The sequence below is a fragment of the Melanaphis sacchari genome, unplaced genomic scaffold (assembly GCF_002803265.2).
Source record: "Melanaphis sacchari strain LSU unplaced genomic scaffold, SCAv2.0 Contig42_pilon_pilon, whole genome shotgun sequence".
NCBI classification, from domain to species: Eukaryota; Metazoa; Arthropoda; class Insecta; order Hemiptera; family Aphididae; genus Melanaphis; species Melanaphis sacchari.
The window spans coordinates 22,069-40,763 of record NW_020271275.1 but is presented as its reverse complement, the minus strand read 5'-3'; the positions used below and the strand labels follow the sequence as shown (position 1 = coordinate 40,763).

Here is an 18,695-nt window from a genome sequence, read left to right as displayed (position 1 = left end):
TATGGCGTTATATTATTTTATTAAAAACGACTGCGGGCCCCGGACCGCTGAAACCCGAAATCAAATGAGTTATAATTACAAACAAGATATAATAACATAATCATCTAACGTTATCATATTATTATTATTATTATTATTATTATTATCATAAATTATTGATATTATAACATTATACAGGCATCGTCGTGATGACGGTGTACTGACACAGGTATAATAACAACGCGCCGTATAATGTACGCGTAGTAGGTATATTATAATGGGCGACCCGTCGACGTTCTATCAGAGCAGCCGAGAGTTAAATGAGTCGTTATGGAGCTGTCAACCGGCGGCGGCGGCGGCGGCGGGCAACGTGCGCTCCTATAGTCATCCCGTTTCGAAGGAGGAGTGGCCGCGGCGGCGCTCGTGTTGCCGGGATGTTCGGCGGCGGTCGAGACTGCACTCGGATCTCGGCTGATGATCGTTACGGTACGCGAGCGCGTGTGTGTGTTTTGTGCTATTTCCGTTTTCGTGTGCGTGTCCGCGTATAATATTATTATCTCTTCGTGGTTGTAATAATATTAAAAGGTCCGCCGCCGACCACTGCGTCGCATTTGATATTATAATAATAATATTACAATTATTATTATTATTATTGTTCATATGTTTTTCTTCTTGCAAATGAATAAATCTTGACGACGGCACAACGTTTCCGACGTTTGAAAGGATTCGACGACCGCATAAATTTTTCCGCTGTTCTCCGACAGGTGGATTACAATAATAGTTATTATTATTGTTTTCTTTTTCTTTTTTCATATATATATATATTTTAAATTTAATTCCTATTAGCTTTGAAAAGTGATTTATTTTTGTTTCAAAAGTATAATTTATAATATTATATTGTGTTGACCTACCCGCGATAACAGTGGTGAACAAGTGCGCCCGTACAAAAATACGATAATCTTAATTTGTATTATTCTCGGGACTGTGTTTTGAATTCTTAATCTACGGATCAGTGATTTTACCGTCGGCAGAACGTTTTTAACCCCGTCTGGATTGAATCCTTTTTATACGCGTCGCCTTTGGAATAATCGGTGAGTACCTACTATTACTATCTTACGTTATTTTATATAATATCACATTATTATGTCAGCGCACGGTACGCGCGTAATTCCAATATGAAGTCGCTTATTAGATGGCCGGCGGTTTACCATAATAATGTAATATGATGTTAATGTTACGTACGTTTGAACGTTAAAATATTATGGTACACAAAATATAAGAATAATATGTGCATAATACATTACATTCGTTACTATAAAATGGTTTTTAAATATGGAAAAACAATTTGAACGATGTTAATAATATTGATATAATTTTCTCATCGGCTGAATTAAAATGAGTCTCTGCGATTTCAAATATTTTATAACCACTGTCTCTTGAATTTCCAAAAATGTTGTTTTTATATAGTCATATAAAGAGTATCCGATATTTTTGAATGTATACAAAAACTATGATATAAGTGTATAAATTTAAACATAAAATCACTTTTAACCTTAAACTCTCACGGCTGTAAATTGAATGCACTATAAATTCTTGAAAAATGCATTTAAAATAAAATAAAATTAGTTAAATATTCATTTGATATTTCTAAAAACTACCTAAAAATCAAAATTTTAAAAACATATTTTTTTTTGCCATATTAAAAATAAAAAAATAAATATTTTTATGCTCATATTTACTAAAAATAAAACACATTTAATTTTTATATTAAATAAATACTTATATACTTCAAAATATTTATAAAAGTTATATTATAAAATCATAAAATGTATTTATTTAAGTAATTAGTTAACAATATCTAAGTAAAATTAAAAGAATGGAATAAATGTGTAAAAACTGTTAGTTGATTAACATTGTTAAAAATAACATAAAATATATTTTAAAAGAAAAAATATGACTTTAAAAATTAAAAATGTAAAAGTATGCATGAAGAAAGTTTCAAAATTGATTTCATTGTTATACCTATAATTTAAATTTTATACAATAAAAAATAAAATGTTCAATAAATAAAATCAAAAAAAAAAAATTCAATAATTTGCAATCGTACAGCTTTAATCATCATAGAATAATATACAGAAAATAATTTGTTCATTTTGCATAAACGTTATACAAAACTTAATTAATAAATATTTTTGTAGTTTGTTATTGTAGTTCCACAATTTTATTTAATTTTCGTATATATTATTAATTTTGTTATGGATTAATAATTTATATGGATCATTTTATACACGAAAATCTCGTTGTTTAATTATTTTAAATGGATTTAAACCTTTTATTTTAATTTGGTATTAAGTATCACAGCTATCATAACTAATTTTATTTTTCGACGTACAATTTTATTTATGAAGTAAATCATAAATAAAAGCTATTACTATTGATCTTTATAAATCTTATGTATAATTAGTTTCGTCAATTTTTTTTTGCGCTTAAATAATAACTTTTACTACAACATAATGCCATAATATCAAGTATACTTTCATGTCTCAATTGTTTATTAATGCTTATTTGACCACATGATGTTTTCCATCGATTAAAAATATTTACAAACATGTCAAAGATATCATTTACATGCAATAACTTACCCGTATAAAACATTATTGATTAATGGATACATTTCTAATGGTTTTACCACGTTATACGAAAAGTTATAACTATAGTTTAGGTTATGAGTGTTATGACGAACGTTTGGATATTTCAGACGATTTACATTATACAGTAGAATGAATTATATAATAATCTGTTGCACACGCGCTATTTCATTAATCAATGTAGATCTCATATGAAAAAAATTGTGGTTTTATTATAATGTAACGCCCGAATCTAAAAATCAATTAATTAGTAACGTATAATGTATTATTTTATCGAAAAACAATTATAGATAATGGAGTTTCATAAAAGTAATTCTTTTTCAAATTAAAATCTATGAAATCGGAATATAATTACATTTTTGTTAACGTCTCATATTTACTAGTGTTTAATAGTACCTAATTTTCAATGTATCAATATTTCGTCTAATAATAAATATTTTACCTAATTAAAATTAAAATGCATAATACAAAAAATATGATTCATTCATTTTATTTTGAAAATGTTATGTCGAGTATTGAATGCATTTAAAACTATTGTGTTATTAATACTTCTAAAGTTGTATGGAAATCGTTTTTTTTTTTTTTTTACTAAAATGATTAAATATTATACTCTTTTTCGTTCCATACTTGAAAACAATAACATGCAATTAGCCATTAGTTATGACCATAAACTAAACTCTGTAGTAGTTTCTATAAACATTAGTACCTACTGGCTAATACAATAATAATTATAATAATAGTATGTCTCAATAGATGACGATTATTATAATTTTCATCGTTCACCTACACGATCTCACGTAGATACAACGTCAACGTCAACTGCAAACACAATGTAATTTTATCTTTAAATATTATTTATTTTTTAAATTTTTTTTTTTACGTATTTTCAAATGAAATCTTTCAGTTTTCACGTTTAAATATACGCATTGAATTAATACGAGTAGTTTATTAGCCAAAGGATCAAATCTCTCTCGTCCGATTATTCTATAATGAAGTTATATATTACGAATATGCACGAGCATTTTGTCAGATAATTTTAACCCCGATCTATTGGTCATTTTCGAAAACATTTCTATAACATGCAGTATTATAAACTTTAAAATTATTTATTCTCAGAAACTATATAAGTTTCAACTTTTAATGATATATTTCTAAATAGTATGCATACTAACATTAAATTTGTTGGTGTTCTAATATTAAACATTATAAATACGTATATTTCATTATTTTAATTAAAAAGCGTTTTTTTAATACTATACCTTTTCAATAAAGCCTGATCACGTCTTTAGATGTATAATTGTACACGTTTCATAAAATATTTGATACATCCGTTCAAATTCGCCCGTTTAGCATTACAAATTAATATTGATTTCGTCGATTCTTTGAATCAGTTGTTAAATATTGCCTGTTCGAATCATCGGAAATCGGAATTTAAATATATTGTGTTGTCTTTATGATCATCTATATGGATATTATATTCGTGATTATTTTGTTTTTAGCCGACTTGTTTAAATTATTGACCGCATCGGCTCACTCAAATATCGTCCATTCGTCATTTTCATGGAACGACATTCGAAACATTATACTCATTTAATGGAGCTGTTAAATTTTTTTTAAAAATATTAAATTTCCTCGTTTTATTCGAACATTTTTATACAAATACTTAATATTAAACCACATTTTGACGTGTAAGCGAATTTTTTGAAAAATAAAAATATATCGTTCAAGAGTGATTTCGTTCTTTAAAAGACGATTGAAATAATATTTTTCTGATTTTTAATAATTTTAACCTCTTTTATACACGCACAAAAATGGGTAACTGTTCAAACCCATTTAGGTACGCTATATTTAAAACTCTACTGTATAAAACTGTATAAAAATATTTTTGTCTGTACGCACTTCGACATAAATAAATACAAATTGGCACTTTTGATTTTGAATTGTCAGAAAAAGAAAATGTTTTCATTATATACCATTATTATTATTTCTATCGTCCTTTTCTTTTGTTAAAAACAATATTTTACCTGCAATGGGTTTGATGGCCGATGGGTTAGATTTTGTATTTTGTCATGGCCTATATACAATGATATATTTTACTCTTAATATACCTACTTCTTAGTATTTTATTCCTTTATATAACTTTAATCCTTAACTTCCATGAAAATCTTTTTCAATGGATTTGAAGTATAATACACGAAAATGTATTGATGCATTGAAATCATAATAGGCATATGAAATATTTCTTATTTCTTATCTCGAATTTAAAGGATTAGATTTTGTGTTTTGACATATAAAATGTAAGTAACATTACCTTTTTTTTTTCAGAGTGTCACCGTAGTTTTACACATAGATTTTCACCAATTTTTATCATTTTATATATAATATATAGGTACAGTGACTTACATCAAACTCATCTATTTATTATTTTACTTTTCATTACCTTAAATTATAATACATTAATTGAGTATACTAACAAAATTAAACTAAATGTTTAAATAATCTGTATTATATATTTATTATACTGTTATTTGCAATCAGAAAATATAAAGTATAATTAGTCATAGATTTAACTTTTAAAAGCTCTTTTCATAGAATCTATGATAAAAATCTACTTCATCAGTCTAAATAATAAGAAAAAACGACTACCTAAAGAAAAAATAGTTAGAAAATCAATAGGAATCAATAAAATTAAATCTTCTGACTATTTAGGATATAAGTACATAATGCTAGGTATTACAGACACAAAATATAAGATACAATGTCACTCAATACAAATCGAATTTAAATCCTGTAAATCTTAATAAAAAAGAATTATAAAAATATACTTAAACGATGTATTGTAATATGTAGCCTCTTAACTGGTCGAACCTTTTTAGCTTACAAGAGATTAGAACCCAGAATGGGATTAATATAGTTGTTTACAGAAACAACAAACACCGCTATTGCTCTTCATTTAACAGATTTTTAATGGCCACATTATAATTTATAATATAATCGTAGTCATAGTTGCCCTACGAAAAGAAATCCTACCACAAATTATTTTAAAGAACTGTCGTGGCTCGTTGGTTTTTTTTTTTTATCGGTCTTTTACATGTTATTATAGTTTTATAATAGTATATTATATTATTCGATTCCCATTACTCTAAACGTAGTAGTATAAAAATCCGTAATAATTAACGGCGTACAGTTAAATGCTTATATTTCTCCTTTGTCTATCTGACGATCTGTTATACTACAGTACTTAGTTCACACCAATCAAAATAGGATATTGATTATTGACGTTGTACAAACTCACTGATGACGATGGTATAACATGTAAATAGATGGGGGTATGCGCGACGAACCGGAAAACACTCTCAGATTTGAATACTATTATCATAATTTATAACATCGTCGTATCTCCTTAGACATTTTAATATTATATCGAAATTAAAGTATACCGCGCAACGTTTTAGACGATATAATATTATTATTATTATTATGCGTTACGAACTAGTGTAGTTTCTAGTTGTTTAATATAGTCGTGGTCTTTCGTGTATTGCAGACGAATTCACATTTCTAGTTCGATAGATCGATAATACAATCACGCGATAATAATATGCGTTTTCTTATGCTCAAACAATGTCCATTAAACGATAAACATAATAATATGTAATATTATAATAACATTATATTACCCACTACCAAGTAAATAGATACCCACTCATGTGTGTTATTATTGATGTTAGATTTGCATAATTTGAAGAAATATCACCATTGTTGTTTATTATATCATTACTGTTAAGTATAATTATATAATAAATTTAGTTGCAAGTCAGTAATATTTAATTTAATTATTATAATGTAGTAGCGTGTGCAGTTTCACGGTTGCAATTATCATATTGTATAATTGTACTATTATATAGTGCAGCAGTGCAACAGTAACAGAAATAAATAACTCTTATTAAATCATAATAATAAATACATATTAACTTGTAATGTTTGGCGCACTCCGTACTTTGTAAATAATGATAAATACTGAGATAATGATAAAAAAATTAATAATATACATCTGTATCGTGTACCTACGTGCGTTGTGCATTATACATTTATACAATATAAATAATAATATCGAACGTTAAACCATTTACGCGCAGTTAACCGCCATCACCACTGCAGCAGCCAATTGTATCGTCTAGTACTTAGATTAATTTTTAAACTATACTTTCGTGCTAGTAAAAAAAATCTTTTTATAAATGCGCCGCAAAACACGCACATCGATTCGACTCGACCATAATATCCACTTTTTATGCGATATTATGATACAATAAATTATAGCAATAATAATTACTATACACTCGCACACGCAACGTGTTTATAATGTTAGCGTATAATATACTACTTATATATTATGTGTATAATATAGGTATAGAGTGGCTAATTGACTAATTGAGACGATCCTCGTTATCGGCAAGTTTGTTGAATATACACTCAAGCGTCTTAGCACCGTATAATATAGTAGCATAATATAGGAAAAAAACGCCGTTATTATTTTTATAAACAAGAGTGGTGAGCGTATACATTATTAACTGCATAAGTTTAAAGACGATGACAATCGTTTATCCCTTTCGGCTCAGAATGTCTCGAGAATACAAATAATAACAATAATTTATGATATTTTTACGTACTCGTTGTAATAACTTATAAACGACCCGTTTCGTAGGATTTAAAATGTTATTTAGTATACACTATCGTCCGGAGCAACTATTTGCGCTTGTAAATTAGAATCTTTTTTTATGACATCTTTTAGTGAAGAAAAGATTAATTGTTAACCACAAAATATTCACACTTAAATTTATGAAATAATCTTTTGGAATCCTACGAAGCTGTATGTAAAATATAATGCGAATACTTTATACGAAAATAACACGTCATATTGGTTTGATTGTTTCGAAAAAAAAATGTGCATCGCCTATATATCTAACCTCTATGAAAATATTGTATTAATCGCTTAGACGATGCGCGTGGATAAGTATTTTTTTTCATATTATAAGTACATATATTATGGCGGAGAAGAAATATTTTTAATTTAAGACTTGAGATAACGAAATCATCAGATGCGCGCGCCATACGATTATCGACAGTATTTTAAGTTACCGAAGTTAACCGTTATAATAAAAAAAAAAAAAATGTAACTATCCCGAAAAATATCGTTTTTCAATCCCGCGCTGCAGCGTGACGTACAGCACGTCTGACTGCGTTACATTATAATATATTATATTATCGTTGTGATATGCACCGAACCTAATAACACGTAATAATAAAAATAAAAACCGACCCGAGCCGTTAATAAGAAAAAAAAATAGGGTAGTAAAAAAAAAAAAAAAAATGAAAACAACAACTAAAGGTACACAACGCGTACACCTATATACCTATATAACGTAATATAGAGGAAACGCATATGATAATGTACAAGAATTCGTGGAGGCTGAGCCGACGGAGGATGTTCAAGGTCTAACCCTAACGCGCGCGCGTACTCACCAACACACACACACACACACACACACACACATACATAAGCACATAACAACGGCCGTGTGCGCTAATGTCTTTATTAACTTGTACTTCTCCGTTCGGTCTCTCGTGCGCGTGCGTATGTCTGTGTGTATATACATTACTACGCAACAACAACAGCGGCGGCGGTGCAACGAACTGCCTTGCGCGCGCGCGTAGACGCACGCACACACACACACACACACACACACACGCACAGATGCACTTGCTTACATACATAACACAACTGCTCATCCTCTCACCGCTGATAAAGTCATCATCGTCGTCGCGATCATCGTCTCCGTCGATCGGCCCCGAAGGAGAGAGCCCGCCGCAGATCGAGGTACCTACATACGACGTATGTGCAGCGTTAATACTCGTGCGTATATATAGGTACCCACTACACGGTATATACCTACCTCACAAACGAAAAACACCCACCGTGTAATCATACGCCTAAGTTTCAAATTATAGGCGGATTATAATATCCGACCTATCCGACGACGAGTCTACATAATACGAGATTATACGATACGCGCCGAGAGATAGACGTGATGCGTGCGTGTGATAGAGACACAGATATAGGCGCAAGATATATTATTATTATTATTATTATTTATTATTATTATTGTTGCCAGCAGTCGAATTTCAACTATGCCAAAGAAACAAAAGGAAACTCGCGCACCGGGTAGTGTGTATACCTACATAATAATAATAATATAACGAATACAAACGCGCATCCGGAGCCGGACCAATAGTATAATGCGCGCGTGTGTGTGTTTGTGTTCTAACAGATAGAAACCGACGAAGACGACGCAGTGTATTGTTCGGATTCGAATAAATAATAATGATAAAAAAAAAAATCGAAGATGGCTCCGACTGAGAAGAAAAAATAAAGAAACGACGTACGATAGGAATTCACCACAATTGATCGCGCGAGCACATGGCGCCTTAATTACATTTACGTTTTCGGCGGCGGCAATGACTTTATTAGTAGCATATTATAATATTATTAGTTCCACACGCATGTACAATATACATACACATATTTCATATTATTATTATATTATTATACGTCCTATTTTACGACCGCGACATACCTATAGGTATGTCCTGTCTCTACCTCTATACAACACAGTTTACAATATAATATAACCGTAACTTACCCGCCTAACTCTATACGTTTTATAACATACAAACACATTATATATCGTGTATAATATAAAATACGAGTTCAAGACGTTTAGGGTACTATAACTACATAATATACGTATATTACACAGCGATTTGATATACGCGTGGTATTTATAAAAGACCGTCGATATATTTTAACGTCCACCCCCTCGACGGGGCCCTGATGGATGTGCATTGTGCCAGTTGTGTTGAGAGTCCGATAGAAAAAAAAATACAATAATAACGCGACCCCGACACGTTTTTGCCCCGAATAACGCCTCTCCACGAAACCCGCATTTCAATCTCTTTTTTTCTGCCTCTCTCCACAGGTATCAGCAGTGCCTCCTACCTACCTGTACAACATCGCACGGGTGACGACGACCACAACGGTGACACACTCATCCCGTCCACAGCACCTCAAGTTTAACGCGTGTATGGCCGTCGTACGGTCAACGGCGTTTAGCCGTTCGGGTCCAAATCACATCCGCCCGCAGCACCATCGCCGCGGCGGTGTCTTCCGGCATGCCTGACAAGGAGACCAGTATGCTGTATCCAAATCCGTTCGACTACTCCGTCGGGCTGTCCCTGCAGTTCCCACTGTCGGCCGCTGCGGCCCCGCCGCCGCCCCCGGACGCCAGGGGATCGTGCATATGGAATCCCAGCCTCATACCGCCCGCCACGTCAAGCCCGTCAACGTCCAGCATGGGCGCGTTCCATCAGCCTATACCGCACAGGTATTTAACAACAATGTATTATATTATTGTAGAAATTATTGTAGAATTATATTCACTATTAATAATGGAAATGACTGAAATAAATAGTCCTAAAAAAGTTAACTAAAAAAATATATTATTTGGTGGAGCAAAGAGTGGTTGCAGCTGATTTTATTTCCCTCCTAGTTTGACACAGTTTGTTATTGCCATCTCCTCCTGCTGGATCAACCTTCACGAAACTTAAAAAAAAAATATTCATACACAGATTTAGTTTAACATTTCTAGATGATTTTATTATCAACACAATAAAAACTAGATGCACCTATATCAAATGATTAATCAACGTGCTGTTTTAACTATAATAACTAAGGACTTAAAATCACCTACCAAAATTTAGGGATGCACTGATAAAATTATAATTTTTAAAATTTGTATTTTAAAGATAGATTTATACAAGGATTTTGTTTCACCAAAAAGAAATTGAATTTTTTTTATATATATAAATACCTAACTATTATGATTAAATGTAATTTTTTTTTTTTATTCATTTATTGAATAATTATCTTGCAAAATATAACAATTTAAATGACTAGTTAGTAGCTACCTATCTATTGCTCCGTCTCACTTTTATTCACGGGCACACCTAATATAATACACGTAAATAAGTTTGTATTATACCTGTTATGTTCAACTAACGTCCGATAAAACTTATATCCATGCCATTACTATTCGCTAATTCGGTCACACGTGTGAAGTGAAACGATTACATGGATACTGCATCTCATGACAAATTAAATAATGATATTATAGTCTAAAAATGCTATACTAAATAATTTTTAACTTATTTTAAATTCATATTGTTTAACGGCTGGCTGATTGCCACTCATTATATATTTTTTTGTTACAACGGACATATTGTCTTCCTGTCGTTTATGCATACTGTATTTCTAAGTTTTGAATTGGTATTTAGTATCTTTGAACCTATATAAAATGATTTTCAATAAAATAAACAATTAGGTTAATATCATAATAATCGTTGTTTGTATTCACACGACAACTCTAGCGTCTGAGGAAGAGACCTTTTTTCGCTCTTTGTGGCTATAATCGGTGATCCTTGATTTCCGCCCGAATTCAGGTAGCTTATTGTGTCCCAAATATAAGACAAGTATCCTGATTGCAACCGAATACCAATTGGTTTCCAAAATAATTTATTTACAATAAAATAAAATAGATATAGTATAAATAAAATCTTTATAAAAATTTACTTAAGTTTAATTATTTTATACACCTTTAAACATTCACAAATATCAATTTTTTGTTAAGACAATTAATTGTCAATTCATAATACTATAATAGTATAATAAGTGTATTAAAAATGTATTTTCATGGTACAAGTCACTTATATATTTAAATCTCTTAATGGTATATATATATATATATATATATATTATACATTTATACATAGTCAAATAAGTTATATAATAAGTTAAATACAATACGAGTACAATGTACATAAAACGTAGATTAATAAACGGTATAAGCACAAAAAAAAAATAAAATTTTCTAATGTTATAAATTCGTTTTTATAAACTCGAAATTTTATATTTTTTTTGTCTGCAATCTTACAGTTTATTGTATTTTTTATCTTTGATGAATTATTAGAAAGCACTATTTGCGTTAAATATAATAAGCTCTTATGAATGAGATTCGTATTATATTTATATTCAAGTATGCAAGATACAAATACACAATCAGGATACTTATTTAGTTTTAATAACCACTGAAAAACAGTATTTCTTACCTATTTTGTACAGGTCGCAAATGGGATTTGAAAAAGCAAAAAAGGTTATTTCAGGACACGATCGGGCAACACTCGACACAATTATCCCTAGATACTTGTATAATAAATTCCTGTAAGACTGTTAGCAATTGAATTCCAGTAGATGACGATACAGGTTAAAGATGACATTCATAATATTTTATTTCAACAGCAGTATAATAATATTTATTTATTATTTGACAATTGAACGTAATTCGGTATAATAATAATTATGAAGTTAACCACCTTCTCCCAATCATCCCCGTATGAGTACATAGTCGTCCACTTCTTCTTCTTATACTCTTCAACAGTTGAACGTCCGTCTCTCAATTACATTGTAATATTCTAGTGCAACAGTTGTAAGGAAATTATAAATACGATTTACGAGTTGTCGATTCGTTGATAATAATATTATAGGTATGACTCCTATACTCGTATACATATATAGAACCATTGCGTTTTGTTATTTTCTTACAAAAAAAAAAAAGAATAATATAGGACACAGAGATCTGAAAACTGGTTTACACGTGAGTCTCTATAGTCTATACAGTACATAATATCCTCATATTTTATCGTCGCATTCTCGCCCGTATAATAATAATATATTATACTTGCAGCGACGTTTTACTTACTCTCAAGTCGCATTTTGTACATATATAATATAGCCGTGATACTGGCGGTACTATATTATTGTTAAAAACGTTTAGCGTTTTATGCGTTTCGTCTACAACAGACGATGAGCAAGCACGCGCACGAACTCGTGTAAATTACTGATTTCGTTTAGCGTGACGGCCGTCAAACGTTTGACAAGTGTAAGAGCGGTGAACATGTAATATTATTTAAGCGCAGTGCCGGTTACAATATTATACTTTATTTATGTTTGCAGGGTAGTTACAAGGTGATTCACCAGCTATGCTCACCCCTTTTTTTCTTCTCAGAAGAGTAGTTATTGAGAATTTGATTTTTGAAACTTTTAAATAAATACTTAAGGACCATATTTTTAAAATTTCGAATTTTTTCCTTAGTATTTAAATCCTGTTCTGAGGGAATTCAAATTTCTGATTTTCAAATGACAACTTTGCTTTAAACAGTAAATTATTTAGCAGATCATGTTTTTGAAAATGTTGACGTATCAAAATCAAAATCCGAATGAATAGTTTTTGAGTTATTAAACTTTGCATGTGAAATATCAAGGTCTATGATTTTGGTTTAGAATGTATAAGAGCTGAATTCATTTAAAAATTTTAGTTATCTATATTAATCTATCTTATAGTTTTTAAAGTTGTTTCAAGTATAACAATATAAATTTATAATATTACAATTATTTTATATTTTTGTAAAACCATTGTTAATGATTTGTATCCTTAATATAAACGTTTTAATAACTTCTACTCGTTTGAATTTTGATTTGGGTATATTAAAATGTTTAAAAATGTATTCACTTAATAATATGCAGTAAAATGGGAGGGAAGGTCTTATTTTCAAAACAGAAGTACATATCACCATTCGCCACTTTTCACGGTCTTTAAGTACGAGTATATTAAAAAAACTTAGAATATGATCAAATTTATTATTACATGGATAAATGAGTGAACATTATGTTTGGTGAATCACTCTGTATAATATTATATTTATTTTATAGGAACCAAACTGCGGTCATAACACGTATAAGTTATAATAATTTCTTCTTAACGACGGAGACGTTGTAAATCTACGCGTGTCCTTAGGGTGTTGACAAAAAAAAAAAAAAAAAAAACAGTAAACACTAAACACGTCACGCCGTGGTACAAACGAATGCTGTATAATATAATAGTGTATAGTGTTTAATACGATGGTCGCCACGATATACGTCGTCTGAGAAACGCACTGCAATCCGTTACGTGACGACAAGAAAATAAAAATCAAAACGTGTGAATAAATAAACGATCTTTTCGCCGTTTAAAACATCAAATTTATCTGTTCTAAATGAAATTTGACCGACCCGTCCGCCGAATTGCGACTCCGTGGAAAATAATAATATACTCAACGATAAAACGACCGCCGCGGTGCGATAAAATAGGTGTCTGCAAAACGCTTACTAAGACGGTATCGCAAACGGTTCCCATCACATGCGTAATAGCATAATAATATTATAATGTAAAACCTTTATACTGAGAATGGTAGAAAAAACAAAAGTATTATGGTCAGTGATACTAAAAACCTCTTGACGTGAATAAATGCATTTGACTTTTTAGTCTGAACATTTTACACACACTAATTGGGATTCTTAAAAAATATTCTTAAATTGTTTAAGTGTAGTATATTGATTGATACGATTAACAATTTCCCCTTAACATTTAGCGGCTTCAAATATCTAGGTTATTGTATTGTTTCGAACATTTATTTTTCTATTGTAATCATAATCATTCACACTAAATGTTGTTTCGTAAAATGATTTAGATAAATCAATTAAATATTAAGATATTTTTTCTTAATGTAACCAATTACAATAAAAAAAACTTACAACATTATACATCAAGTTAATATTTAGGTAGTGTATAACTATTTTATCATGTACGATTATTTATTGTTTTACTGCATGTCGATCATGTCGTTTGCATTTTGAATTATTTTGATGTAACGACGTTTAAATAATACATTTTTTTATCTCCGGCTCGGGTGATCTTTGCTACCAGCACCACCACCGCAACCACTGCCATAGCATGAGCCACTCATTATTTTATACGGGTGTCAGCTGACACCCACGCACCCCTTTGTGCGTGCCACTGAATTTCGGAGAAAAGTGGAACAAAATAATTTATACAGACGAGACTTATTGTATATATTTTACGTGCATTTAAACCACTTTTTATTATTATACGCATTTAATAAACACACAAGAGTAAGTATAGTGTTTTGCACTGGCTATCGTCCACCTCCACCCCTCTTTATATTAACACCGTTCGGCGAGCACACAGAAGGACAACGCGATTACATTACCCGGATTGCAGTGTGCGTGTATATTATAGCAAAGAGGTTTTTCAAAAGAATTCACGCCTCTGCGGGAAAGACACGGGACAGGAATGTTGTATTGCCGCGTACTCACATGCACACACATATTGCGCACTGCAACTCATATGTATGACCGGCGGTGGAACGGTAAAGGTATTTATTGTAAAAAGTAAAAGAAAATAATAATAATAGTAATAACGCGTACACGTACAATACACAATATAATATATCATCGCGTATATAATAATATGTAGGACGGAAGACGATATAATAATATAATATAATATTATGTGAAGGAAAAAAATGTATGTTGAAAAAAAAAACGTTGGTTTGAACAACATCGCACTGCGCGGCGAGCATATTTCGAATACGCGTTTGAAATCGATCTTGGATACTTGTGCGACATTATTTTTTTTACATTCGTCTTCTGGTGGTTTGTTTATTTTTTCTTATACATGAGTCGTTCACTCGGCTTGGGAAAAACGGCGATAATCTGCACGCACCGCGCATTGCACATATTATTATTTTTTTATCCGTACAAAACACTGCTACGACGACAATTATTATTATCATTATCATTATCGTTGATAAGCAGTAGGTTTGTACGACGATTTTCGCACGTGGTTTATGGCTACGACTAGGTATTTTTTTAACGTTTTAGATTTCAAACTAAGCTGCGAGAAATGTATTTATTACAGTTGGACACTGAACGGCAATGTATTATTTTTACGTTTGTAATCGTTTTCACTTATAAAATTCGAGTGATCAAATCATATGATAATTATCTATACCGTGTTTATTCTGGTAGGAAATCGAACGTATTAACTGTGTATAATAATAACTTTGGAGAATCTGAAACTACACGTTTACAGAGTTCGTTTATTAATATTGATATTTTGCTCACGTTTTAAAAATATTATAATGTACAACACGTCCGTTTTTCATAAAATTGAATTTTTTTTTTTTTGACATTATACAAAGATTATTAATAGTAGAAACTATCGAGACACTGACCTGAAATATTATTTATTTATTGTATACATTTAGGTACTAAATATAAAATTAAATATGAAAAACAAAATGAGAGTTTTTGAAGTTTCTATCTGTATGGGAATTTATAATAATTGAAAGTATTCATATTTTTTTCCATTTTTTTTTTTTTTTTATATAAAATATTTCATTTTTGATCAAGTTTCATTTTGGATCATTTTTTATATTATTTTAGGCACATGTGTGGTGGATTGTGGGCTGCTGCTACGGAAAGCAATATACACTGCAGTACACATATGGTATAATGTGCACTACTAAACGTGTATAGTATAAAATATGATATACGATATATTATTTATAATAACGCTTATACATAATTTAAAGAGAAAAAACCGCACACGATATAAAGACCCGATAACTCGCGGGATTGCGTTACAAACGGCTATAACATATATAATCTTATTTTCTGTTAGAATTTTTTTTTATCCCGATCTAAAGTCAGTTGTTCTTTGGGAATTTGCAGAGGTGTATTTTTTTGCTGATAATCAGAGGTATATATAGCTGAGTATACACACTACATAATACAGTATTGTGTGCGTTACACAGGAAGGACCATTGTATTGTGTCTCTTTTCCGCACGAATGTAGTCGCAACTTGCCTCCTTGACCTTTATACGTGCAAATTCACAACAAACACAAGCTTTTCGTGTCCAATCACAACTACTGCTAACACTACCTTAGTATGTATTATCGTTATCGATTTTATTCTCTTCCTTTTATTTGCATATATATTTTTAGCTAGTTTTGTGATTATGTAAATAGAGTAAATAGATATATTACTAAAACAATTTATCAAATAAAATTTAAAATTTTTCAGTCATATTTGGTCATATAATACGTATGGTTAGGTAAAACAAAAAATATTTGATATTATTTTAATATTTTAATCAAATACCTATTAGCTGTGTAAACTAGACAATAAGTGACTTAACACTAGATTATGTTTATAAATTCTTCTTTTCAAACAAAGCGATAAGACTGCCTAAAAAATTAGTACCATTTCTGTATAAGTTTATGTAACCGCAAGCTATAAAATTATTGACTTTAGTTATGGTATAATGCAAAAATTTAAGACACAGTTTGTATTCTGGTAATTGACGCGGAGTTAACAACGCGCATTAAATATCATAAAAATAATCCATTATCCTGATGATTTCGAGATCCCGTGTGCGAGGCCATTAACCCGTACGTCCCTGAGACTCGCACATAATATAATATAATGTTAATATCATATTAAACAGCGACGGCGGTGCGTTCGTACACATTGTCCTTTTCGCCAATTGTCGTTAATTATTGTTCTATATATACATGTACGATGGTGGACAAAAGACAAATCACGGGGCCGCCGCCAAGTCTTTATTAATTTCAATTACTATAAATGGATACCCAATTGAATGCAATGAGGATGTTATCCACCGCAGTCCAAAATATACATCACCACATATATTATGATTATAATAACAATACCAATTATTATTACGTCATGTTAGTGCGCCGGATTAAGCAGAATAATTGTCCTAAAAACAATATTAATTTTTTTAGCTCTTAAAAATAAATTGCTTCTTCCCTAGGAAAAAAGATCCTATTGTTATAAACTGACAAACTGTATAGCTTACAAATATTCTAATCAAAAGTATGTGCTAGTATAACTGTATAAGTTATCAAATTATAACACCTCAACTATCTAATATATTCGTTAATCCAGCCCTGTGTCATACGAATTGTTATTAGGTGTAATTCGTACACATTTTGCAAAATCCCTAGTTGCTGCGGCAACCACTATACAGCTAGGTAAGGTATTTTTCTTTAACGTTGTTTCTGTCAGATTAAATTTTCTTTTTTCTATCAACGTGTAATTTTTCTAACTTGTGATAAATCAAATTTTCACTATCCATTGCCCGTGATTTCGACGTGTATGTGTGTGTTGCTCTCGCTGTCGGTGGGGCGGAAAATAGGCGGTCCGACCAAATATTATTACGCCGCCAGTATATGTATACATAATACAACCTCAAAAAAAAAAAAAAATAGAAGAAGAAAAGAAAGAAAAAAGTGGTTGTTACTCTATCAAAAATACAGGGAGAGACGAAGGAGTATAAAAAACCAGTTTGTTTTAACTATGCCGTTTTATCCAGCCGAAAACTTCGGAAAACATAATTACTTATTTCCCCTTCGCCGCCGCCGGTAGTACTGCGGCGGCGGCATTATAAATGCGTGCACGCCTCACAATCGAGCCGGCCGAGAAACGCGTTAAATCACGGCCCTAAACACAAACGGCTAATCCGCACCGGAGGCCAATTTCGAAATAAATAAAGTCATAAAAACGATATATATATATATAATATACATATATATGTACTAAATATATACACGTATGCATGAACGCGGCAAAAAAAAAACTAGTTTCCGACGTACACACTCGGCGGGGACCGGAGCTCTCTGCACAGACAGATTGAGCGGATAGTAGGAGAGAACCGGATTCGGCTAATTGGCTCGTTTATATATAATGAAACCAATGCGCTTCGTATATGTATATATAGGTGGATATAGGTGCCCGCCGTTTTGCGGACCGCGTCGTCGTTTAAACTACCAAAAAAAAAAAAAAATTCGTATACCCATATAAACAGAAAAAAACCGACGAATTCGCATAAAAAAGAGACACGCGCGTATTATTTATACGCATAAAATTTATGTAACACAGTCGCCGCATAGTTGAAGAGATTCAGTAGAATATCTATTTTAGTTGGGCTTGTTTTATACTTAGAATTAGGCAAACACCCCCACAACCTAATGG

General features: G+C 31.1%; 1 protein-coding gene across 1 annotated transcript in view; it reads left to right on the top strand.

The window, feature by feature from the left end:
- The first annotated feature begins 433 nt into the window (after positions 1-433).
- LOC112597514 (transcriptional activator cubitus interruptus) overlaps positions 434-18,695 on the top strand; it is a 37,586-nt gene continuing 19,324 nt past the window's right edge. The window contains exons 1-2 of the mRNA XM_025343588.1: positions 434-1,070; positions 9,662-10,066. Of these exons, the coding sequence (XP_025199373.1) occupies positions 9,855-10,066 (212 nt within the window). The 5' untranslated portion in view covers positions 434-1,070; positions 9,662-9,854. The remainder of the gene's footprint in view (positions 1,071-9,661; positions 10,067-18,695) is intronic.